This window comes from Dermacentor albipictus, chromosome 5 (genome assembly GCF_038994185.2).
Source record: "Dermacentor albipictus isolate Rhodes 1998 colony chromosome 5, USDA_Dalb.pri_finalv2, whole genome shotgun sequence".
Taxonomy (NCBI): Eukaryota; Metazoa; Arthropoda; class Arachnida; order Ixodida; family Ixodidae; genus Dermacentor; species Dermacentor albipictus.
In genome coordinates this window covers 21062471-21088675 of record NC_091825.1, presented here as the reverse complement: position 1 = coordinate 21088675, position 26205 = coordinate 21062471, and the positions used below count along the sequence as shown (strand labels likewise).

The 26205-nt window shown below is 45.2% G+C and overlaps 1 protein-coding gene across 1 annotated transcript in view; it reads left to right on the top strand.

Annotated features, from left to right (window-relative positions):
* The window catches only part of PolE2 (DNA polymerase epsilon subunit 2), a 118840-nt gene that overhangs the window by 22170 nt on the left and 70465 nt on the right, over positions 1 to 26205 (top strand). Inside the window, exons 3-6 of the mRNA XM_065427199.2 lie at positions 3072 to 3336; positions 13016 to 13072; positions 14311 to 14432; positions 23248 to 23377. Coding sequence (XP_065283271.1) covers positions 3072 to 3336; positions 13016 to 13072; positions 14311 to 14432; positions 23248 to 23377 — 574 coding nt within the window. The remainder of the gene's footprint in view (positions 1 to 3071; positions 3337 to 13015; positions 13073 to 14310; positions 14433 to 23247; positions 23378 to 26205) is intronic.

Below are 26205 nucleotides of genomic sequence, written 5' to 3'. Positions count from 1 at the left end.
TGGCGGCTGTCTCTCAACTGCTCCAGAAAAACAGAATTGCGCATCACAGGGCCCGAAAAAGGCTCTGTAAGTTAAGTTGTATTTCCTACATTACACACACAGCACACATCTCTTTTACAATATGGACACACAAATATTGCAGTGGAATGTAGGGGCACTTCTACGTTATCTGGATGATTCTAAAGAACTTCACAAACTAAAATTCAAAAGCACTGTGTGTTCAGGAAACACACCTATAATTCACACAGACAAACTTTCTTACACACTATGCCATTTTTTGAAAAGACCACAATGATGCACTCGCCTTGTCAGGCAGTGTGGCTGTAATAATAGAGAAAAGTGTTGCCTGCAAGCAAATACAACTTCAAACGTCCCTTGAAGCAGTTGCTGTCCAAGTACTGCTTTTCAATAAGCTGGTGACTATTACTTGTCTTTACATCCCTCCCAGCTATCAACTTCACATTACACAATTTCTGTACCTTATCGACGAACTTCCTGAACCTTACATGCTAGTAGGAGATCTAAATGTCCATAGTACTCTGCGGGGAGACTCACGTTGTGATGCGAGGGGTAGCCTATTAGAAAATTTCCTGTTTTCTACAAGTGCATGCCTCCTTAATAAGAAAGAGCCAACATTCTATAGCATCGCACACAAAGCTTTCTCATCGATAGACATAAGTACTATAGCGTCAGGTATACTCATGCCATACCTCGAGTCGAGCGTCATTAGAACCTTACTGAAATCATCACCTTCCGGTTGTTCCAACGCTAACGAAACCAATGAATGCTGCCCGCAAGTTCCTAGATGGAAAGTAGATTCAGGAGACTGGCCATGGTTTCGCGAACTTATGCAGTTGTCTTGAGATGATGTCTGTGTACTTAGTATTGATGATGCAGTAACATACGTAGCAGCATTTATTATTGATGCAGCATCAGTATGCATCCTATAAACAAAAGGCTCGTCTTCTAAACTATGCATTCCCTGGTGGATACAGGAATGTAAGGAAGCACGTAAGAAACAAAAGAAAGCATGGTGTCTCCTTCGTAGCTCCTCAACAGCAGAAAACCCAATCAACTTCAAACATATTGTAACGCACAGTTGAGTGACGCTACTTTAATAGCTTTACGTTGGGCGAACTAGTGCCCGACAAACAGGTAAGCGAGAGCCTCGCTAAAACGTCCACAGTCTCTTTCGCCGCAGTCTCGCACTTCTTCTTCTTCCCTCGTGTCCCGCGCTCATAGCACGTTGCTCCGATTGCGCGTGCCTTGCGAGCTCGTGTTGCCCGCTTCACTGCCCCTATCTTTCGCAGGTAGCAGTAAACAGCTGGACGGACGCAGGAAGTGGCTGGCGCGCGTAATTTGAAATCATCTTGTGTCATTGTCCCCCTTCCGAGAGTGCATCGTCCTGATGCTCATACAGAAGGCGGTGGTTTCTAGACTGTCATGAACTTGCGATGTTTGTAGGCGGAAGCAGTTATTGCCTGTCGTAGTATGGTTTCATTCGGACGACATGGACGATTTCTGTTCGATGCCGCCGTCGTGATGAGGTTACTTGACCTTCTGGAGCAACTTCGTAGTTCAGTGGACTAATTCGGCAAATTATCCTATACGGGCCAAAATAACGACGAAGAAGCTTTTCGGATAGGCCGCGCATCCATACGGGAGTCCACACTCATACTTTGTCTCCAGGTGCATACTGGACGTCTCTTCGTCGCAAGTTCTATTGGTCCGCGTCAGTTTGCTGCTGCTGTTGAATGCGGTGTCGCGCCAGCTGCTGTGCTTCTTCGGCTTTTTGTGTGAAGTCGCTGACGTCATTGTCATTTTCGAAGGTCTCATCTACTGGTAGCATTGCATCTAAGGTTGTGGTGACAGTCCGGCCAAAAACAATTTGGAAAGGTGTCATTTGAGTCGTCTCTTGCACAGTTGTATTGTACGCGAACGTTGCGTACGGTAGTATCCTGTCCCACGTTCGGTGCTCCATGTCCACGTATATTGACAACATATCAGTCAGCGTTCTGTTCAGTCGTTCAGTCAGCCCATTTGTCTGCGGATGATATGGGGTGGTTTTTCGGTGACTGGTGTGCGTCAATTTCATGATGGCCTGTGTCAAATGCACAGTAAATATGGCTCCTCGGTCCATGATGAGAACTTTAGGAGTGCCATGCCGTAGTACTATGTGAGTGACAAAAAAATCTGCTACTTCACTGGCCGTTCCTTTGGCAAGAGACCCAGTCTCGGCATATCGAGTTAGGTAGTCAGTTGCAACTACGATCCAACGCTTTGCAGGTGGATCAAATTTGCAGGCGCAAGTTGGAATTAGCTAGCGCAAGACTGGGGTAATTTGAGATTGCTGGGAGAGGCCTTCATCCTGGCAGTGTACATAAACATAGGCTGATAATGATGTTTCCTCTCCAATTAAAATCTTCCTACTTTTGATAACCAATCTTTTGCTCAATGTCAGTGCATTCTCAACATCGCTCCTTTTTACCCATGCACAGACATATTTGAATACAGATTTTTCCACACCCGTTCGATCCTTGGAATTTATTAAACCTTGCACAACTCTGTCATTATCACTCTCTGCATACCTGAAAGCTCTAGCAAAGCGCTAACTTTATAACTTATCTTGGGCACTGAGCAATTTCAGTTGGTTTCAAATTCCATGTGTTTTTGTCTGCTCTTGCCAAGAGCGCTGCAGTATCAATAATAAATGATTAAATAAATGATTAAAGCAGTAAATGAATAAATAAATAAAAGTGTGATAGCAATTTCTCGAAGAGTTTTGATTATGAGGTAACTAAGCCACCCAGCGCTAAACATGTAAAAAATCTTGAAGCAGCCATTTCAAGTGTTGGAAGGTGCTTGTTCCCATTTATGAAAAAAAAAAAGTGATAGTATGTCTCATGTGTAAATGTTATAGTTACCTCTTTGTAATTTGAGGCCACATTTCCAGCTCTTTCTTGTCTCACATTGTGTGAACGGAAAGAAAAACTCTTAAATGCTAACTTGGCAGGCTGTGCTGGTTGGCAGCTCTGTAAAAGGCTTTGCATGCTCTCTTTATTGTTCCTCAGCCAGGAGCGGCACAAGTTTGTCCCTCGTGAGTTGGCGGGCCACAGTGGGCCTCCACGACTGTTTGCCGATGCGGGGGCCAAGGCCTTCTTCTTCCGTGAGCGCTACCAGCTGGTGCTGCAGAAGACGTCACGCCACCACTGCTTCTCCTCGAGGTCGCGCCTGCCTGCTGGCACCACTGGCTTTGACCTGCGACCGATTGAGCACCTGCTGGGCACCACGGGTGAACGTGTGGTCGTGCTTGGCATGCTCTGCCAGCTTGAAGAGGTACGGCTGGGAAATAGTGCCTCATCTTAATTTCTCATGGGTGGCACATATACCCTGCAGGTTTACGATTTTAGCATGAAATACTCAGTTTCTAGAGGTTGCTTACGATTGTCGTAGTGACGCCAATAATCTTACTATTCTTTTTTGTCCAGTTTGGGCAATACCACTCTTACCAGATTCAGAGAAGAGACATACCTTTTTTTGGACCTGCTCAATTATTGTGACCTAAGGGCTGCAGAGCCACCACTAAAATAGTAACTGAAATTTCAATTGTCGTCAAGTGAATACATATTTTATGAATATACTCAATGAACATTTCTGTTTTTCTGTGACATGCATCATTTCTGCATAGAATATAGAACAGTATGCCCTTCGACAGCTTCCCTAGAGAACAAACAAAGCCAATGAATTTTTTAAAGAACAGCGGCAAGTCATCAGTAACAAAACAAATTTTAGTAACCTTCAAAAACTTTTATTATGTTTTTGCTTTGATGATGGTATTTTTCACACTTTAAGATTGGCAAGATTGCATAAGGGGGTGCACGCTACAACACTACACATAGACGAGTAAAATACAAGATATCACTACTCGTTGCTATGCTAGTTGGTTAACTTTTTCCGGTGAAGAAGACGTGAAAGCAACGAAGGAAACAACTTGACAGGAAAGAACGTCACTCACAACTCACTTTATTTAGAAGCAGGTGTGTACCTTATACAGTGAAATCTTTATATAACAAACTTTAGGGGACCGCAGCAAATTGTTCTTTATTCTGAAAGGTTGTTACAGTCAAAGCCTCAAAATTAGCAATTTTGCCCATCAACCTATCAGTTGTCACCGTATGAACTATACCCGAAAACCTCGCCTTTGGCTCTTGGCCCATGCTGTTGCTATTTTCCATAAATTCCACCGCTGCACACCACTGCAGCACCGTAAATGGAGTGGTGCGTGCAAGAGGGTCGCTGACGCCGAGAAAAACAGCAACAAAGAAGACGCTCCATGTCACCTATAAGGTGTACTGTTTCTTTTTGGTTGCTTGTTTTTCACATTCCTTGCCATGGACACCGCAACTGTTTCACTTGGGGTGGATGCCTCAACTATTGCAGAGTGTTAGCGCAGGTAACCAACACCGTGCAGAAAGTGTGACCATGTGACCGCAGAAAGAAGTGCAAAAGGAAGAGGCATGCACAGGAAGAAAGGCGAAAGAGGGAATAGACGCGCCTCCATTGGTAGGCAACACTTCTCTAGGCAGAGCATGCGCTCACAAGAACTGATGCATCGTCACCTCCGCAATAAAAAAAAAAAAGTCCGCTCTTTTGGAGTGTTTTTTTTTTCCCTTGGCGCCATCTTGGGTTTTCCAAACCCATGCGCCACTACGTCCACTTTCTGCGTTTTGTCGCTTGCTAGCGCACTGTTCCAGCTGCTGTAAAGGATACACGGAAGTCTAGGAAACGCCAGATCCTGGAATGTTAGTTCGTAGTACTGAAGCGTTAACATGGCACGGAAACTGAATAATGATCGCTATTCTGAAAAGTTCGGTATTCTGAAGTCGTAGTATGGAAATTTTTTAGATTCAAACTATAAGCAGTCAGCAGGGGATTTCTGAAAAGTTCGTTAATCTGAAAAATTCAATAATGTGGTGTTTGTAGTAACGAGGTTTCACTGTGTATATGGAAGATTCCGCATGTGCTCGCATATTTGCACACGATTAACAGGCCCAATATCACAGACCTTAAATTGATAAAGAAAAATGCTTTTTATATACTTTGCAAGATGCCTTAGCATGTGAGCTGTTTGAGGTGTGGTAAATAAGTGTATCGGTAATATTTCAGTGGCCCTGTGTGCCAATGAATACCAGTTCCTTGCGTGCTCTTTTTTATAAGCACTTTTTTTTTTCATATTGAAGTGTTTGAACTTGGGTCTATTATCGATACTCAAGTGTCCATGTGGACGCTGGCACCTTCCTTATAGAAAGCATGTACCTTTTTTTGAACAGAACTAATGGTGAGTGAGTGTTCTTTCCTGTCCAGTCGTTTTGTTCATTATTTTGACGTCTTTTTCCACTGCAAGAGATTAACGTACAACACTGAATACTATGAAAAAAGTGAACACTAGGTTGTATTAAACTGGAAATTAGCACCACACAAAAAAACAACAAACACGAAAAGCCATGATGATACAAGTGCTTACTTTTAACTTGAGGTTTATTTGCAACACACAGAACAGAATACTATTTAACAATGCACGGTTGATATTCTGTTGTGTTTGTTGCAAAATAAGCCTTGTGTTGAGAGTTGTGCTTGTGTTATCATGTCTTTTCATGTATGTTTATTTCTGTTGTGCCATTCCCCAGAATGAACCTATAAGAACTCACACTATTGTCAGTTCTTCTTGATGTATTCCTGCAAACTTTTGCAGTTATTTTAGGGGTGTACGAATATAGTGAAATGTGCAAGTCATATTGAATACTGAATATTTTCTTATTCCTGAAGGAACATCACATAAGAAGCTTGCGCTGAGTACGTTTTATAAATGAAAAAACTCAGGTCTATATACATTGCCACATGTATGTTCACAATTAGACATATGAATAGCTGGAGAGCTTGTATATGATAAACAACTTCCTTGACTAATCTGGGGCTTCACAGTGATGACAGTACTGAAACAGTTAAAGGGGCCCTGAAACGCATCTCTAAGTAATCATAGAATGAGATTACTACATCGCCTCCTGAATCTCCTGCAACGAAACTTTTTTCGAATCCTTCAAGCGCAAGCGAAGTTAGACGTGGTTATCAGACCTGTCAGGCGACTTTCTGTCTCCTTTCATTTCCACTAGCATGCTGGAAGTTAACAGGGGAGACGGCGAAGGAAGTGCAAAGGAACAATGCCCTGCTGCCTCACCCAAAGGCTGATTGTCTCGGTGGTGAGACGGCTCTTGGTGGCATCCCGTGGTGGCTGTGGTACACTTTCCATCTTGGAGGCCACGGGCAGCAGACGCATAAACGTGCAGCTGCTGTGTTTAGACTGGCAGTGCAATGATAAAATTGGGTTCAAAGACGAAATTGTTTTTTTTTTTCTTTTTGAAATCGCAGACGTATGTATTTATCATTTAGTTAACTCAAATGAGCAATAATTGTATTGCTGAGTATGCTCTCGCAACCATGAAATTCGCCATTAACCTCTGTGGGTCCAGCTGCTTGCGATGACGCTGCATGATATTGATGAAGCGAGAGCAAGCGATTTTAAACTGCTTTTGACCCTTGATTGCAAACGTCCTGCTGCATGTGGTGCAATAACATTTGGCTTAAGGTTTGAAGGAGCCTCCTTAGCAGATTGGCAATGTTTTCTTGATAAGTTGCCATATGCTTGAACAATGTTGTGTTTGCCGAAGGAGAACAAAGCATCGTACATTCTTTTGAAGGGAACAAACATGGTGAGACAGGTAAAATAAAAAGTCAGAGCAAATGTACACGCTGGCTGCCTAAAATTGAGCCATTCTTTTTTGAATGACTGGGAGTTACTAAGCAGAACTGATCTGACCTGTGTGTTTGGTCAGGAACTGGTGCCCCAGTGCAGCAACTGCAGCTTCCCTGCAGCAGAATCATTTGGAGCAATCCTCACAGCCACGTTCCATCTCCCTCAATACTACAATAAGTGTTTCTATCGCTTACATAGTATAAAAAAATGTTCAACAACTTGGAATAGTGAATTATCAATTAGAATATGAATTTAATGGTATGGACTTCTCGATTTTCAATGCGATGGTGTTAATGGCCCCGTGTTGCGGAGAATCCGGCAGCGGCGACGTGGTTCATGTGAGGAAAATTATTTCGGACCACACATCCCCATCCATGCAGGCCCTCCACTTGGCACGAAGGCATTACTGAACTAATTGAATCTCTCGAAGTAAAATGCATTTGTGAATTCGTAAAGTACGACTTACACATAACTTGGAAATGACAGCGCTGGATTCTAATTTAAATATACGAGAAAACGTAATTTTGTTATGCGGAAACACAAACACCTTTTCCAGCTGCCGTTTGTGGTCTGTCTTAGTAGGAACGGTGCACCCCAGAAAGCTCGCCTTCGTGCATAGCGTTAGTCGTCAGCATTTCCAGGAAAATGTTACAGTCAGATAAGCTGCAGTTGCTGGGGGGTCTTTGAATGCTAGTGCATTCCACTCTTAAAGATGAAGGTAAAGTGTCCTCCAAATTTTGATTTAAGATTTAGAATACTTGTACACCTCTAGATTTTATCGTAAACAGCTTCATTTTTAGCAGTGGTTAATGATTGTCCTATTGACACAAATACTTTACAATTTTTCATGTGCATATGTTTAAGGAAAAACGTACTTTATGAAAAGCAAATACAGTCATTCAGTGATTTCATAGGCGCATTTTTTTAACCCTCTTGTGCGGCAATGCCATAAACTCACAAAACCAATGTGCAGTTATAACTCTTGTTAGCACAAACCTCATATTATGAAATTTCGCAGATTCATAGAAATTAGGCAATTCCCAGACAAGACTATTGTTTTAATGTAAAAATATTTCATTACTACAAATTTCAAAACACCGAACATTTCAAAATAATGACTGAACTTTCGTTATTTTTCCATTTTTATAGCACCACGAAAGAATTTATAACGCAGTATATCCCGCGCATTTATGACTTGCAAAACTTAAGAATCTGATGGGCCACTGTCAGCAGCAGATGCTCATGGATGGCTGTAATTAGAAATCCGTGTTCTCACCCATGTAATGGCCCACGGAAATAGAAACTACACAAATTGGCACCGTGCCAGCACCGTCGATATGGCACTACGCACTGAGAGTTCGCAATTTCAAGCCTTTGCATATGTGGGAGTCGGAGCGAAGAGACAGCCACTGTGGCCACAATTTATTTAGGCCAACCAGCCATGGTGCCTATGGGATCTCGTGAGCGGCAGTTACCGCTGCCACTCGGGTCAAGTGCGCTAGCGTGAGTGAGCCATCTTATTCTTCACCGGCTTTGGAGGCGACAGTTGTGCCACTACACATCCTTCATAATCGCGACAGTCACAAAGGATTGAAAAGTCAAATCACTGAAGAGCAAGTTTATTTAGAACTCCACCTGAACCCATGATCAATTGGCAAGTCATCAAATAACATAATAGCGATAGAATTCCTGCATGCTTTGAGGTTTTGGTAATCTTTGGGGGAAAATGTGTGGTGGCAGATCATGTACAGATCTCAGATATGTGAATGATATAAGTATTGACTTCACACTTTATTTCAAGCCACCTGCGTTATCAGCGAGTTTAGGAGTAGTGGGTGCAATGGCTCAAGTCACGTTATCTACGCTCTGAAAAAATGTACCGTTGCATGGTTCATGTGGGACAGTCGGCACATGTTGAAGAATCATCGCGCTGTTGCCGTTGCAGTCCTGCAGCATCGAGTTTCGGCGCACTGCCGATGGAGCATGCACAGAACTGTGGCATGTAATCTCACCGTCGGCGGCTGTCAATGCAGTGTGCGGAAATACAGCTGTGCATGCACCGGGCGGGGTGGAGGCGACTGCATATGAGTGTGCATTCTCACTCCCGTGCTTGGAAGTCCTTGTCGTCGGGTTGAATGCATTTGTGGACGTACTGCTTTGAAATGTGGACGATTCCTCTGGTGGAATTTAGTTTCTGACACGAATTCCCGTGTTTCCAATACCACGGTATTTCAAAATAGATTATTTTCAGCAGTCCCCTGACGTCTGTTATGTCAAGGTTTCACTGTATAACCGCAACCATGTCGTTGGCAGCCATTATATGAAGATTGCACTTCATCATCGTTTTGTCTTGTCTGCAGCACAGATCATTGTTGCTGCGATAGTATAGAGAAGAGTGCCTGTTCATAGCATCCCTAAGAACAGAGCTTGTGAATCTTTAATAAACAGTGAACCTGTGAATAATGAAATAATGTTTTGTATATTTTAACGAATTTTAATAATTTTTTTCCTTTCCACTGCAGTGATTTTCGAATTGAAAGGTTGGCAGGTCTGGCGACATAGCACAGTGCTGACACATGCTGTGTTGTGTCGTCTTCTCACGTCCCCTGTCTACTAGTGCTGGTGTCGCATCAGTGCGTTGCCGGTGTCACTTAATGCCTGCTGCAAACTGGTTGAAAAAAGATGCGGTTTTGCCTGAAAAGCAAAGCATTGATTGCGAGAGCAAATTAGCGGACAGCCATGTGAAGTAGGGATAGTACTTTTATCAACCATTTCAACTTGTAAACGTTCACTTGCTATCTAAATAAGCATGGTGTCAGTGTGCACAACAAACATGAACACATCACACTCAATGACTGCAGACACTCACTTTCAAAACGCTGGTGTGGGAAAATGCGGCAGCAGGAGTGAGCGAAATGACATTCGTGCTGTCTATTGCTTCAACACAATGTTAATGCCGAGAACACACAGCAGCCACAAAGCTGCCGACTTACCTAGACTCTGCCCCCAACCGAGATCACTCTCCAGATACAGCCACGGGAGTGCACGCGGCCGCCACATGCACACTTGCAGCCGGAGAGAACGCCCTCCCTCTCGTCTCCACTGGCACCTCGCAACCTTGGGCGCCTTGCGCACAAAAGACAGCGCATTTCCTCTTCGCATTCATCCCTTTCGCATGGACGAGATCGAGCTACGATCGTCAGTTCCCCTCGCACGCTTTCACTAGCACATACGGCGTGAGGCGCATGGCAATAGTGTTATTGCTCTTGGACTTTATATGGAACCTCACGGCGACGCCGACGGCTGCAGTGCGCTTAGAGTGTCCATATAATTGCGCACTAAAATTAAACCACCCAAAGTAGCAGTTGCAGCTAGAGGAAGGGCACAGATAATGGATGTAATGTTGCACTATGTGTTTGTATCAAGGTGCAATTGTACCAGCACAATCACACACCAACAGAATGATTACGATTGCCTTCATTCATTTGTGTCTTGTAATGGCAATGCAGCACAACTTTACATCCATGATCACTGCCACGATCACCTTGCCACAAGCATTAATTAGGCACAGATTATGAAGCATTGCTTTTTTTAACCCTTTGAGGGTCGAATTATTTTGAAGAAAACTTTCCCGGAGGGTCAAATTATTTTATTGCAGATATTGAATGTGCAAGATGTATAAAGTCGGGAATAAATAGTAAAAAAAATTAGGGAACAGTATTTTGGTGTCGGCATCACTCAGAACTGCAATATGTTCAATAGTATTTTAGAGTGTGGTACTCCTTGAAACACGAGTCTCCGCGCAGCCGCAGAGAGCGAGAATACCTCATGAGCGGTGGTGATAAACGAGCTAAGAGCCGTGCCAATCAAGATAAAAATCAACTTCCGCCGCCCCTGCGATAGCGTGCCGACAAAGATAAAAATCACGTTTCGCGCGCCTCCGTTGCGGCGGAACCGAGACCGCGTTGCCGCTGAGAGCGAGAATACCCCGCGAGTGGCGGTTATAAACAAGCTAAGAGCAGTGCCAATCAAGATAGAAATCAACTTCCACAGCATTTGCAAGAGAGTGCCGACAAAGAGAAAAATGACGTTTCGCGCGCCTCCGTTGCGATCACGCGGCAAAACCGAAACCGCAAAAGGGGTGTGGCCGCAGTCTGCGCGACGCGCTGAAGCTTGAAGTCAGTTCTGTTTATCTCCCCAAGAAGGTAGCACAAATTTCAAACGCTTCTTGTAAGACCTAAGAGGTGGCAGCACCTCCCAGTAAGCGTGCATCGTCATTATGGCGCGAAATTTCAAACGGAGGGTCGAAACCGTACCCGTACGGCGAAGACCTTGCGGGACAGAAAACCGCCGCCGTACATGTACGGCGAAAACCCTCAAAGGGTTAAGTTTGTTTAATAGTTGTTGTCTCTAGCACTTTGACATGTATTTGCTTATCGGTGTGCTTGACAAAATGGTGCTATATTGTGGCCCATAGTTTATTGCACACAGGTGCAGCAATAATTGCCACCCTTTTGCTCACTCAGTTCACTCTGATTACAAAGCATGGCTACATCACTTCCCACAGTTATTTGTACTGTTTTATAGTGGTAGATTATCGGTTGACACTGGTAATGTACTTTTTGATTTGCAGCAGTTATTTATGTGATAATGGCCATTTGTTTGCTTGATTCTACATTGAATTGCATTTTTTTGGAATTATATCTAAGTTACTCACTCGAAGTCTCATACCACATTGACAAACCACTTGATGCAGAGCCTGTACGAGTTGTATTGGCATGCTACTTAAGGGGTTGGAATTGTTGACAGTGCTTGTATACCCGCTTGGGGTACATCTGAAATGCAAGTAAAGCTGATTTCAATTTACTGCCAGTTTTCACTTTCAGTGCTGGACGCACCTCAATGCAGGAGCAAGGAGCATTGAATTCACAACCTTTGTATTTCCTCAGGCTAGGCTTGCAAATAAAGTGAAATTGAATTGAACTAAATATCTCCTGTGAGCAGCATGCAAACAGGCGAGACCCAAGAAAATAACACAGGGTGTCTATCAATTGAAGGTTTATTCTGAAAAACATGTCAAAATGCAGCAGCCTCCATACTGAATGCATCTGCAGTTGACAGACACCCTTGTTCTTCGTCCTTATTCGTTTACGCACTGCTCACAAGGGATAACTTCCAACACGCCCATTTTAACATCTTTCTGCAACATCCCTGTGTCTCCAGCTCGTCATATTGGTGTCGAATTTTACTTACACAAATCAACCTCCTGCGTATTCAGCCAATGGGCCCAGAATGCTCATTCTGTGCCCATTTGTCAAGTGCTAAGCATAACTGCTAGCGGAGCTCATAGTCACAATAATAGTCCATCACAATGTTGTGTTTTCGAGGTGTCATGTGTTGGCTAGAACATTGAGGTGGGACAGTTGACAATTCATGACTGAATGTTTAAACATTGTAGGCAGGACCTGTGTTTTATTAATAATCTGTTTGTCACGAAGTTCACTTATTCAAGCTACTATGTAAGCTTACCCTATTCCTGCAAGTAATGTTGATGCAAGTGGGCACCTGCATTGTTTGTCAGTTTCAGTTAAATTCTGCCATATTTTCCTTTCGCTGTCTGTGAAGAGAGTGTCACACGTGGCGTTCTCGGTCACTGGTGTGTCTGATGGGAAGTGCTAGTGCGAGTCTGTGCATCTTGAAACATTTTACCAGCACTGAATCAAATGTAAGACAAAGGGGAGCCACAGACTCTTTGTATCCCATTTCATCCTGCACTGGTAACATGCTTCACACATTTGGTAACCAACTATCCCATCTGGCAGAATTACACTGTGAGAAAAACTTGCACCCTTTGGAGTGTATCTTTGTCCCACAACACTAATCATCCTCCGTCTTGCAACCCTTCCCTTGCTTTATCAGTGCGTGCCTGGTACTTCTAGATCACTAACGTGCACATTATCAGCGTGGCACAGCATTCCTGACTGGAAAGTAAGTGAGTCAAGTTTTCACAAAAGGAAGCCCAAGCAAGGCACATGACGAATATATTGCTTGGGAACAAGGTGCGCTCCAAAGGGTGTAAACTGAAAATTTTTAGAATGTGCTTTGAACCCTTGCTCTGCTCTCACAGTTGTCCTCATGCATTCTAGTGACAGGGTAACTCCCTGTCTAATTGTGTCACCCTCATTTCGTTTTCTTCTTCAATAGGGCAACTACTTCCTGGAGGACACAACTGGCTCCGTGAAAATCGACACTTCTGGCACTGTATCCTTTCCCTCTCAATTAACTGGATCACAGATAAAATGGAGATGCCTAGATGTGGAGTAAGGCAAGCCCTGCAATGTACAGGGCATTCAAGGGGTTGTCTTCCAGGGTAACAACAGCATGGATGCCAAGGAAAGGAATGCACCGTTAAGAGGAAGCTTTAATTCGGGCCCCACTCCGATGCCGCCTATTCGAATACATGTAAAACACATGAACACTTCTCTGAGGAACCACTGGGCCGATATTAATGAAATTTGTTGCATTTGGGAGAGAATGGTAAATTCTAGTGACTGTTAGAAGCAGAATTTTCATTTAGGGTCCAAAATATTTGAAAGGAGCTTTCAGAAATTGATAAGTTTGAAGAAAGTGAAAGCACTAAGAAAGATATTGCAGTTCTGTAAACTGCATCAGTTAGAGCATCCAAAGTAGACAAATTTGATGTACCAATTTACATCTTATGTGAATTTGCTACATTCTTTACAAAAGTTTTGCAAAAGTCCTACTCACATATTAGTGGTCTATTTGAAAGCCATATATAATGCATCAATTATGTACACTTTAGATGTACTATTAGATACAATTTACAAAATTGTGATATCATTTTTCACTGTTGAGTTGCAGGGTTGTAAACTTCATGATATCGCTTTCTAAAAATTAGCGATTTTTAACAAGCCTTATAAAAATATTGATGGCCTAAATAAAAAAATTCGCTTCCAACAGTAACTAGATTCTAGCTTTTTCTTTTGAATGCAACTAACCTCATCAAATTTGGTGCAGTGGTTGCTGAGAAAAACGATTTTTCCTTTCCCATGTATTTAGATAGGAGTCTCCGTGCTAAAGCTTCTTCTTAAAGACAGTGACAGAGGATTGCATGAAGGGATCAAACTGAAATTCACAGTTGTGTGGGTTCAGGTGGTGAATGGAATGGCTGCACCAATCCTTGAAACAGTCCATCATTCTGCGCTGGAGCTAACCTCAGACTGATGATGATAGTTTTATAATAGCAGGATACTAATTTACACTGGCACCTTCATCGCTTGGCCTCTGTGTTTGCACTAGTTTCTTTGCCTTGTTTACAACAAAAAATGCAGTAACTAGGTGCCTATTGCAGCATTTGATTAAGAACTGATTTTACAGGTCTGCTTGCGCTGACCTGCGCAACCTTTCCATAATGGCAGAAAGCTTGTGCACATTGTGCTGGTATTCTCGATTACCTTGACACACTGTGCACACTGCAGAAGTTCACAACTGACCTGTTTGTGGAAAACAGTCTTGTGCTTGCTGAGGGCTGCTACGACGACATGGTCTTCCATGTGGATGCCATGGGCCTGCCTCCCATTGAGCCAGCTGTGGAAACGCTGTGAGTCTGTCAAGTCAGTCCAGTGTGCAAGAAGGGGATATGAGAGCCTCAAATATTTGTTAGACACGACCACACGAAGCCAACAGACAATGAAACCAAGGAAAGCACAGGGGAAAATTAACTGTTTCTTTCATCCAGGCATATCCAGACGAGCCACAGGCATATCCACACGTCCTGTCCACCGGGGACTGTGGATGAGCTGGGCATGTTCAACTGTCTAGTTCGGTTTTTGGTCATAGGTGGTGCTGCAAAATATGAAGTGTGGTGGAAGTAGGGAAACCACAGGAAACGGAGACATACAAAAGCACAGTTCGCTATAGGGGTAAAAAAATTTGGTTGTGGGAGTCCATATTGTTTTTTTTTTTCTTTTTTAACCTAAATAGGACATTAGGCAGTATAATATCAAGAGCTTGGTGGCGCAACCCACTGTCCCGTTCCAAAGGGGACGCTCATAACATCCATCCATCCAAGTGATGTCAATGCTAGGCTAAAGAAAATAGAGGATCTCCAGGATGAGCTTGTCAAACAGGTTGAAGGGCTCAAAAATGGGCTAAATCTGGAGTGTGATGCACGGAAGGCAGTGGAAAAAAGACTTCAAGTAGCCGAAGAAAATCTGAACAGGGCCGCCATTGTGAACGACACTGGTAGTGACAATGGAATGCAGTCCCCCGACGTTACAGGAGAGAGAGTGCCAGCAAAGTATGTGGAATGCGTGCAACATGGTGAAGGGTTAGCTCGGAAGAGCGGCACCTACCTTGAGGCCACCACGCAGAAAAAGCAGGAGCGCATGGGTCAGTGCCCCTTGTCAAGTCCGAATCAAGCGGAAAAGGACAAAGGGAAGCAGGAAGAGGTAGGACAAAGTGAAATGGTGATTATCGCCGGTGACTCAAACCTGGATAGGTGCTCAGAAGCGATTGTGGAAAGGGCAAAAGGCGATAAAAGAGCGGTGGTAGGGACATTTCCGGGGCGAATGCTGGGTTCTGTCATGGAGCGAGCAAAAGCAAAGCTTGCGGAAAACTCGCAGAAAATACCCATGGATGCAACTTTGTCGTAGTGGCAGGTGAACTAAATGATGTGCTAAAAAGAAAAGGGGTAGGACTAGCCTAACGCTTGGCAAAGGGTGTAGACGACTTGTGTAAGCTGTCCCCTGAGGTGCAGATCGTGGTATGCATGGTGCCGTAGGTGCCTGTATGTGACAGTCACATACAAAGAGCCGTAGTGGCTGCTAATGAGGCGATAGAGGCGATATGAACAATGAGCCAAGAGAAAGGGTTTCAAGGTTGTAGAAGTAAACAAGGAAGTGAGAAGGTGTGGTGGTTTTGAACAAGAAGATGAAGTCCGCTTCAATTACAGGCTTGGATAAGAAGTGGGCTGGCGACGTGCTGGTCCTGCTGTTGCTTTTTTGGGGGCCCATGGGCGCTAAGGAGGCCACAGTAGGCCAGAATCTTCTGAGGTCCCCTAGGGGAACCTCGGAGCAGCATCGCCATCAATAACACAAAGAGGAAGAAAACAAGAATCAGAGCTTGCCATGCAATAGGCTACATAAATATGCAGGGTGGCAGAGGAAAGGACATGTGGGTAGGGATTGAGGAGCAGGTAAATAAAGAACTAATAGGGGTGTATGTGATTACAGGAACGCACCTTACAGACTCTGAAAAGCTGCCAGTGATTGAGAATTATGTTTGGGAAGGGTGCAACAGAACTAAATCGGAAAGAGAGGGAGGGGCAGTCGGAATACTCATCCATCAGGGAGCCAAATGGAAAAGAGTAAATTCAAAATGTCAAGAGCATCTTTGGTTATCCTGTACAATCAGTGGAAAGAAAACTTGGCTGGGCATAAAGTTTTTGTGGACTGGAAATCATTGCAGACAGAAGAATCAAGAGTTAGTGAAATGCCTAAATGCTGAGATTAAGGGTTTTGGGAATGATGCTGAAATTATCCTATTAGGTGACATGAAAGCCCACATACAGGGTCTAGATGGCTATACCGACAACAATAGGACGTCAATGCTAGGTCATTGTGAGCAACATAATCTCATTGTCGTGAATACAGGGCCTAAGTGTGACGGTCAGTCCACGTGGCAAGTGAGAAACCGGCAATCGACCATTGATTACTGTCTGATGACAGATGGAATTCATGATAAGCTGAACAAAATGGTCATTGACGAGGAAGGGTATAGCAGCATAGGGAGTGACCATAAAAGCATCATTTTGAATATGGGATGTGTAGTTGGGAAAGAGAGCAAGGAGTGCAAAATGCACAGTCCAAATTTGAACACTTAACAAATAACAAATATAATGACAAGAATCGAGGAAGAATTTGCTAAATGGCCAAGTAAAGGAGTGGGAATATAGGGAGCTTCTAAGTGTAATAACGACCGAAATACAGAAAGAGAAACAACATGTTCATTGGAAAAGAAAAACGAAACCAAAAAGCTGGTGGAACAGGGAGATACGAGAAGCGATCGCCGAACGACAGAAAGCATCCCCAGATCACAAGCAGGCAAAGAAAGCGTAGTTGCCACATGGTGAAGTAGCCAAAAAATGGGAAATGTTCCAAGAGAAAAAATCTATGGTTCGAATACTGGTGCAAGCAAAGAAAAAGGTGAGTAAATGTTGGGTGTCAGAAATACGTGAGAAAAAGAAGGCCGCACCTAGAATACTTTGAAACCACATGAATGTACTATGCAAGGAGGCTGGAACAGTACAACAACATATCCTAGACGAAGATGGAAACAAAGTGGAAGGGGACGTGGCATTAAATTACATCTGAAAAATAACAGCCGAATCCAATGCGATGACGAGGTTGTAGTTGAGGAATAAAACAGTATGAAAGAAACCAGAAGGAACAGGAGCTGGTGCTGACAAATTTTGACTGGAAGAAAGCCAAAGAGAAAATTCCTAAGTATACAGCCACAGGGCTATGCAAGGTTCCCGTGATACTCATTAATGAACTTGGACCAAAAAGTAAGGAAGCACTGTTGAAAACAGTAGGGAAAATGTTAAAGGATAGACGAATACGAGGCAGTTGGCGACAAAGTAGAATGAATTTAATTTACAGTCGAATCTCGATAATTTGAACTCAAAGGGACCCGAAATTTTGTTAGAATCAAAGAAAGTTTGAATTAAAGGAAGCTAATTGAATGGAGGACTTAACTGCAGTCATGCATGTGCACTGAGTCAACACATGTGTGGGAGGTTCCACAAGATGTATTCACATGTATTTACAAATTACATTGTGGGACTAGTTGGTTCATAGCGTTTAAAAGGTGAAGTGCCAACAGAGACAGCACGCTAAGAAACAACTAAGACAGGAGCGCCTTGTCCTGCCTTTCTTTCTTTCTTAGTGTGCTGTCTCTGTTGGATGCGAATTACAGTCAGTTATTTGGCGTAGCGGTGCTCGTTCTGTGATAGGAGACGGCAGGTGCACGAGTGTATAATTAAAGGAAACATACCATGCCCTGTGACAAATGCCCCTTCTAACTTTTGAAAACAAGAAAGGGGCTGACAGATGGGATGGCACACTGTGATATAAAGTTTGTGAACAGGGATGAAGTACCTCAGACAGGCTGGCCAACGTTTCGATAGGAGGACCTATCTTCGTCAAAGGCGGCCTCGTCATCCTCGGCGTGTTAGTTTTAAAGGGTTAGTGCAGTGACGTCACGTGCAGGTGTTGTCGCTGGCGGCTGGTTTTAAAGAGAGAGATTACAAGAGGGAACAGGCGCTGTCGTCCGACGTCTGTGAGCCTCATTCTCAAGACGACGGGACAAGAGCGTGAGAGTGGGCATGCGGGGAGAAAAGAAAAGAAATAGAAGCAAAAAAAAAGCGAAAAAAAGGGGGAAAAACAAAAGCGTAGCAGTTTGGGCGAGTTGGTATGTCATGACTGTTGGTGTCATGACTGTCGGGTGCAGGCAATTAAACTTGCCTACACCCGACAGGAATTAATTTGGCACGCGGCAACTTAGAATCTTTAAAAGCTGTAACTTAAATCTGAAACTCTCATATCATCAACCAATACACAAAACACATTAGGCCACAAGCCAACTTTAATTCTTAACCTCACCTACTCTTCCATTTCGAGAAAAGAAAAAAAAAAATTTTTTTTTCTGCCTACTACTCAATTTAATGTACTCATTCAGGTTTTTACGTCTATACCAACTGTACGATCCCCTTCTTCCATGTACACTTGCCCCCGCCCGCTTCTGCACGCGTCACCCTCACCGATATCGCCCCCCCCCTTCCCCCTCCCCCCCCCCTTTTTTTTAAATCTTTTTTTTTCTTGAAACAACCTCGACAACACATTCCGAAGTCAATATGCCTTCTTCGGCGCCTCAACCCAGAATATCGCCTTCTGGATGCCGCCGTAACGACACCTATGTTAAGCACGTGGGGCAGTGCCCCTTGAAAGACCATGCCACTGCCTTTCAGTCACCCCATACATTGCACCGCAGACTCCTCGTCGCCACCTTAACTATTTCAAAATTACTCGACCTATTACTACTATGCTACTCAAGTCACTTTCAACTCATGCTTTTTTTGAGTGTGTGTGTGTGTGTCTGGGTTTTCTCCTTCTTTTCTGTTTCTTGTGTTACTCGCGCCTCGCGCACAGACCGCTTGACCGGCCCTTCTAATGCCTCAAAAACATGCCGCCGACTCCCCCTGAATACCTCCTAACCTTTCGCATCCCCAACACGCTCCCAAGGCCCTGTATTTCTTAAAATTTCATTTTTCTCTTTCTTTTTCTTTCACTCCCCCCCTTTTTGTGTCTTGGTGCCGCCTTGCCCCCCCCCTTTTTCCCCCTTTTTTCGCTTTTTTTTTTGCTTCTATTTCTTTTCTTTTCTCCCCGCATGCCCACTCTCACGCTCTTGTCCCGTCGTCTTGAGAATGAGGCTCACAGACGTCGGACGACAGCGCCTGTTCCCTCTTGTAATCTCTCTCTTTAAAACCAGCCGCCAGCGACAACACCCGCACGTGACGTCACTGCACTAACCCTTTAAAACTAACACGCCGAGGATGACGAGGCCGCCTTTGACGAAGATAGGTCCTCCTATCGAAACGTTGGCCAGCCTGTCTGAGGTACTTCATCCCTGTTCACAAACCTTCTAACTTTTGGTATGTTTCGCCGCATAAAGGTTCTGTATTGGGGCGAAGTTGACTTTCGGAAACCGGAATTGTGCAACGCGCCACAGGCGCCGACTACGGGGGGGTCTCCTGGGCCCGAAGCCCCTCCTGAGTTTTCCGGTGGGGGGCTCAGCTTTATGTGTGTGGCTTTAGGTGTGTGTGTGGAGGAGAGAGGGGAGGCTTCGGCCCCCTCCCCCCTCCACACACACACTTGGAAAGAACCAATAGACACTTTTGCTGTTCATAAGCATATAGGCCCTGGATGGTTTCTGCTTTTGCCCAGTTACATAGCCTGCTACATTTAGCAGGCAAAAGAAAGCAACAGCGATAGCAGAAGTGCAGTCAAACAGAAGCCTACAGATTTTCAGGACTTCTCTCCTGTGCATAAGCAAACTTTTGCCACTCAAATTTGCTATAAGTTATACGAAAGATTATAAGTAGACTTAAACCTTAATATAACGAAGTTGGTTAAAGTGGCAATTTGCTTCATTACATCAACATTTTCTTGTATTTATATCCAATCCTTTATGCGGCAATTTGGGATCCCCATCAGGTATATCTAGCCTCTAACCTTGAAGCCCTGCAGAACCGTGCTGCTCAATTTATTTTTTCAGATTATTCAACATTCACCAGCATTACATCTTTAAAGAAACGTGCTGCCTTGCAATCTTTGAGCCTTCGTCAAAAACATTCTCGCTTATCACTATTTTATAAAATTTTCCACCACTCCTCATTTCGTGATGATTTTTTTCAGGCACCGCCGATTATCTTTCCTCGGCGCGATCACCCTAACAAAGTGAAACGCATTTTGTGTCGGTCATCAACTTTCGCTCAATCCTTCGTACCACGCACTATCATCGATTGGAACGATTTACCCTCATACATAGCCATGGAAACTGACATAGCCAAATTTAAGGAAACAATTCGCACTACTGTGACTTGCTGTTAAAAATGTGTGTTTCCCTGATATTTTGGATCCTTTGTGAGTTGTTGCTTGCTCCTGATGTTTTTATGTATGTTGCTTTTTTCTTTTTTTTGTTTCTTGGTTCAATATAATAACTACACTGCCTTGTTGAGCGGAAAAAAAAACTCTTGTAAATGTTTCTTTTTATGTATGCTGTACCTGAATGTACACTTGTGTTCTTTCTTGTAGCCCCCCCCCCCCCCATGTAATACCCTCATCCGAGGGCCTTTAGCGGTATTGTAAAAAAAAATAAAAAAATAAGTACAGTCGCCGATGGATATTTATTACACGTAAGGAGCCGCTAAGTGTTCCTATCGAGCAATTGGAAAAAGCAAATTTGAGTGAGGAAAGAAATTTGTTGAGTATCAGAGCTGCCAACGAATGATAGTTTCATGCCGTGTCGATGATATCTTCACATTGGCAGTACAAAACAAAGCCAGGCAGCCACGCTTTCACGCCCACTCTGCCCCCGCAGCTGATAGTGTCGCCTGCAGTGGGATGACACAATCATGAAAACTGTTGGCAGTGGGTAGTGAATGCATTGCTTCGGCAGTCTCTCGGTCATGTGGCAAACAATTCTTGAGCTGCGTACACAAGCAGCTGCACGTAATTAAACCATTTGACCATCGGCGTCCGCGAAAGTTTTAATTTATTGCTTCAGTACAGTCAAACCCGGCTATATCGAACTCGCAAGAAAACGCTGATTGATCAGTTCGATATAGAGCATAATTCGATATAAGCCTGCTGAATAATTGGATGTCATAAAAGCACATACTATCTATAATATCACTTTATTGATGAAACTAGCTTTCTGCTTGGGCAATTTCGCTGCCTACGACGCACGCACTTCTCCTCATTGTCTAAGGAGTCTGGAGCAGCTGAGGCCGCAACCTTCCGCATTCGCGCAGAAGTACCGGACTAGTGCGAGCGCACCAATCCCTTCGGAGGATGTAGTCAAAGGACTGTCGTTGATTTCCTCATTGTGCCCACTTTCACTTGTGCTCGGTACGATGTCGGCAATGTAGTCTTAGTTTTTGGGCTCTCCCGTGGTTGCGACACTATCATTTGCTCTCACAAACTTGTCCACTGTTGATTCGTCAGCAGCTTCTGGAAATTCTGACAGCTCGCTCCAAGTTTCGACAACACCGGCAACGGCTGCGTCGCTCGCATTCACCAGAATTTACAGTCATCACCGAGCACACGGAAGCCGGCACAGCCTAAGCAATTTCGGATGAACCACTCGTACACGGCCGTGCATACACGTCAGGCGCCACGGGCACCGGGGCGAGAGTTTGGCTGCTTTAGCCCTAATTTTCCCCTTATATTCTTCAAGATCGTCCTGAGAGTTCCTCGGAATCATTCACGCTGCGGGGATCCGACACATCCGACTTCTCACCGCGTTCGACCCGAGTTATGATTTCGAGCTTCACAGCGAAAGGCAAATTCTGCCGCTTTATCATGGCAACACTGCAGGAGGAGGCCCACAAGGCACACACACAATGGACCAGAAGAGCACCGAGACAACTTGCACTTTCGCTATTTTGCACGAAGGCACAAGAGCCTCCGATTAGCTGTCTGAGCAAGCGCTGCGGGCAGGCCAGGATCATTTTTTGCAGGGTGTCGACGGCTCGTTCGAAGCAGCGCGGTCACGGTAGGGAGAGCGGTTGGATGGAGCCGCGTCGTCGGGTTTCCCCGCATCCGCGAGGGATAGCCAATTTCCGGGGGCACTTTTCCGCCACTCGACGTTTTATATATCGGGAGTCGCTGCTATTTTTGTCCGATGTAAACGTAATTTTTGCTATATATACTCATTGTAACTATACCATGCCCAGAAATTGTTCGATATATAGAATAATTTGATGTAAACGGGTTTGATATAGTCGGGTTCGACTGTATTCCTTTGCAGCGCCAGTGAAATTTCGCCATATTGCAGTCGTGTGTAAGCGCACGCTGTTATGTTGGTGTTCAAAATAAACGGTGTTCAATAAACAAGAACTCATTGTTATATATAGACATATTTTGCCTACGCATGCACTGATTTCTCGGTGGCTGCGGCATCCGCAGCCACGTGGGCTATCTCATCTGTACTTCCAAAAGGAGGGAGGGGGGGAGGGGGGGGGGGCTAGGATGGCTTGAGGTGGGGAGCGCTACGCACATCCACGGCGTCAGCTGTTGAGGTCAGTCTGCGGTACCAGCGTGTGTGACGAGGATCGCTGCTCCTGCGAGGGGCAGTGGTGAGCAGCTACGAGTAAGGCTCGACGTGGCGCTCCCTTGGGTGTCATCGCCGCTGACACTGGTGGCACGATTTCCCCGCGACAAAGGGCCGCTGTCGTCGTTGGTGGAAGGAAACCATGAATATAAACCATGTACCTATATACTAATCATAATGCAAAATATTGACACACGAAATGAAAACACGTATAAAGTCGCACTCAGATCTTGCATTGAAGAGTATCATAATCGTCTGTGAATTTTTTGTCCTGTCTTTTGCGTGATGTGCAGTGAAGTACGTCTGAAACTGAAATTCATTTTCGTGCTCTTTCAAAACAGCACGTAGGCGAGGCCTAACTAGACGGGCTACAGCCAAAGCTTTGAGAAACAGTGTCTTGGCCATGAATTTAATCTTGTGACTGTTTTTGCGACTGTTGCATAAAAACTAGCAGCCTCTCTGGACCAGGCAGAAGTTGAATGCTCAGGCGCAACCGAGCATTTCTTTCAATCACACTGCAGGAAATACATGGGCGGTGCCAGCATCTTCGACAAGTTTCCAGAGAAATTACGGACACAGCTGGAGCTGAGCGATGTGCCAGACAATGCCCTGTTTGTGCTCCTCTCTGATGTCTGGCTAGACCAACCCAAGGTCTGTGCTGTCGCCATGGTGGCTCATTTTTCCACGATATCCTTTGACCCACAGTCTACCTTCTTGTGTATTCCCACTGCAGGCTGTTGCATATACAGAGTGCCCCATGTAGCTTTGGTTAAGGTTCATAAATATATTTATGTGCACTATCAGAGGATGCGAAGCAATGAACGTTACTGGTTGTGATGGGGATAAGCAGAACTAAGAACCTTAACCCTTGGTGGTCATGTGTCAGGCCTCTCCCAACACACGGACATGCTCGCTTTTTCCGGTTATTTGGGTTAGTTTGGCCGGATTTTGGAAACTTTTTCAACTAATAACTACACTTTGCACTGTGTCCAGCCGAAGACAACACTTTTTCTATTTTCCTTCTTCCATGCTTGAAGAGATTTTGGCGTGATTTGCAGAGTGAAGTGTTGGCAGGATAATGACTGTTTCTGCTCATGCACTTCATGGATACCATTCACTTCAGTTTAGTGAATCGGATGATGATTTTAGTGAGCTGAATAAATATATCTTGCCTTCAGTAGGTGAACAAACGTCCTCAGTTGAGAGCACCTTAGGATTGGATTGGAAAAACTTTAATAAAGGTCCTCTAGGACCTTTATTAAAGTCATTCAAGTAAATGAGACGAATTAATTAATTGAATTAATTAATTGAAGACGTCATTCCAAGTAAAAATGTTTAGCGATTTCATTTTACGTTGCTGGGGCGTCCCTGTTTGCCTCCAACTCACCGAGACGAAGTTGCCCAGGGCTGACGACGCGGTCGGTAAGCGTGCGCACAGCGTCGTCAGCTGTCTCGTTGAGGTTGGGCGGTTGAGGTTGAGGTTGTTCCGGGTGTACGTTTCGTGGAATGGGTGCGATCGTGACCAGGTCGCGGAGCTCGCGGGGAACTGGCGTAAACTTCGGCGGATCCTGGGTTTTCGGTGGGAAGTAGCCGAGCTCGGGCAAGATGTGACGGCCCGTCTTGGTCGTCGTCAGTCGTATCATCTGCGCTCTCTCCTGAGCCTCAGCGATCTCTTCGAGCATATTGTGCACCCAGAGGTCGACGAGTCGATACATCAGCGTGGTGATAGGGAGCCCGAGGGCCCGCTTCACTACCTTTTGGATGAGTGTATTGAGCTCGTAATGCTCTGATTGTTTCCACTTGTGCATTGCTGCGAGATAGGTAAAGTGACATGAACGAACGCGTGTACGGGACGTAGTAGATTGTCTTCTTTGGGGCCGTGGTGATGGTTGGCCACCATGCGTACAAGTTGTATTGCATTGTCCGTCTTTGTCATCAGCTTGTGGACCGTTTGGATGTTTGATCCGCCCGCCTTGATTATCATTCTCAGTACTTGGATGGATTCGAGCCTGGGGATTGGGCAACCGTCTCTGGTGCAGACAGCGATGTTTCGCTCGGTGGGGGGTTTCTCCACCCCTTAGGCCTTTTGCCTTGTCATTTTGGAGAGTAGAGCAAAAGCTTCGATTTGGTGGAGGAGCACTTGAGGCCCGTGTGTAGTATAGTGTCGCCCCCTGTCAGATCTCTGTGTCATCGTACATGTATGTTTTGTAGTTGTTTAGCTAGATGGCGCACCCCCCTTCTGTCATGTGACGAGCTTGGGCCAATCTGGAGGTGTCATCTGGCATGTGAAGCCTTTATTAGCAATAAACGGCCGCGGGTTGGCCGAGTCTTTGTTCCGGTTTTCATCGGGAGCAGTTAGCTCCAAGTCTCCTTCACTGCGCCGGCGCTCGCGCGCGTTTGCTGGCCGGGGCCCCCCACTTGCCTGCCGCTGCCGACACAACACCGTGTGGTCGAGGTAGGACTTGGTGGTTTCGACTGCATCCTGCAGAGAGGATTGGATAAAGCTGTCCGACCCTGCGGAGCACCAGATGGTGATGTCGTCCGCATATACCATATGGTTGAGGCCTTGTATCTTTGAGAGGCGATCGGAGAGCCTGATCTTCACAAGGTTGAACAGCGTTGGTGAGAGGACGCAGCCCTGGGGGGTCCGTCCTCTCGCCGCACGCTGTCCAAGCTCGACTTCTTCCGGTGAGGTCTTTGGCATGGAGCATGGTCTTGCGACGGGTTAGGAAGGAGCGGACGAACTCGTAGAACCGGCATCCGAGCCCTAGGTCTGCGATCGCCTTAAGTATTGCCGAGTGCTCGATGTTATCGAACGCCTTCTCCAGGTGGAGGCCGAGTATGGCGTGGGTTCCCCAAGTGGCCCTGCCGTCTATGATCTGGTGTTTCAGGAGAGGCATCGTATCCTGTGTCGAGGGCCCAGGTCGGAAGCCAATCATGTGTTGTGTAAAACAGTCTTGGTCTTCCAGATACCAGCCGACTGTTGAGTGCGACATGCTCGGCCACCTTACCCACGCACAACGTGAGCAAGATGGGGCGAAAGTTACCGACACCAGGCGCCTTGCCCGGTTTTGGAATGAGGATCGTCTGGGCGAGTTTCCAGACCTCAGGTAACTCGCCCCGCCCCCATACATCATTGATGGCGCCCGTGAAGTACACGACCGAGGGGTCGTCTAAGTTCCGCAGGAGCTTGTTGGTTATGCCATTGGTGCCCGGGGCGGAACGGCTGTTTAGTTCGTGGAGAACCCGGCGGATCTCTTCGACGGAAAATTCGGCATCTAGGAGGCTGTTGTCGGTACCTGTGTAATCGGGATGTAGGGTCGGCGGGCCTGTGGGTATCGGCAGGTACTTATGCACAAGCATTTTGACAATGTCATCCGGAGAAGCGGTGCCTTTGGCCTGGTGAAGGATTTTGGTGAGCGAGTGGCGCTAATTCGTGTGGGTGTTGGTGTCGTCGAGCAGGTGTTTGAGGAGGTTCC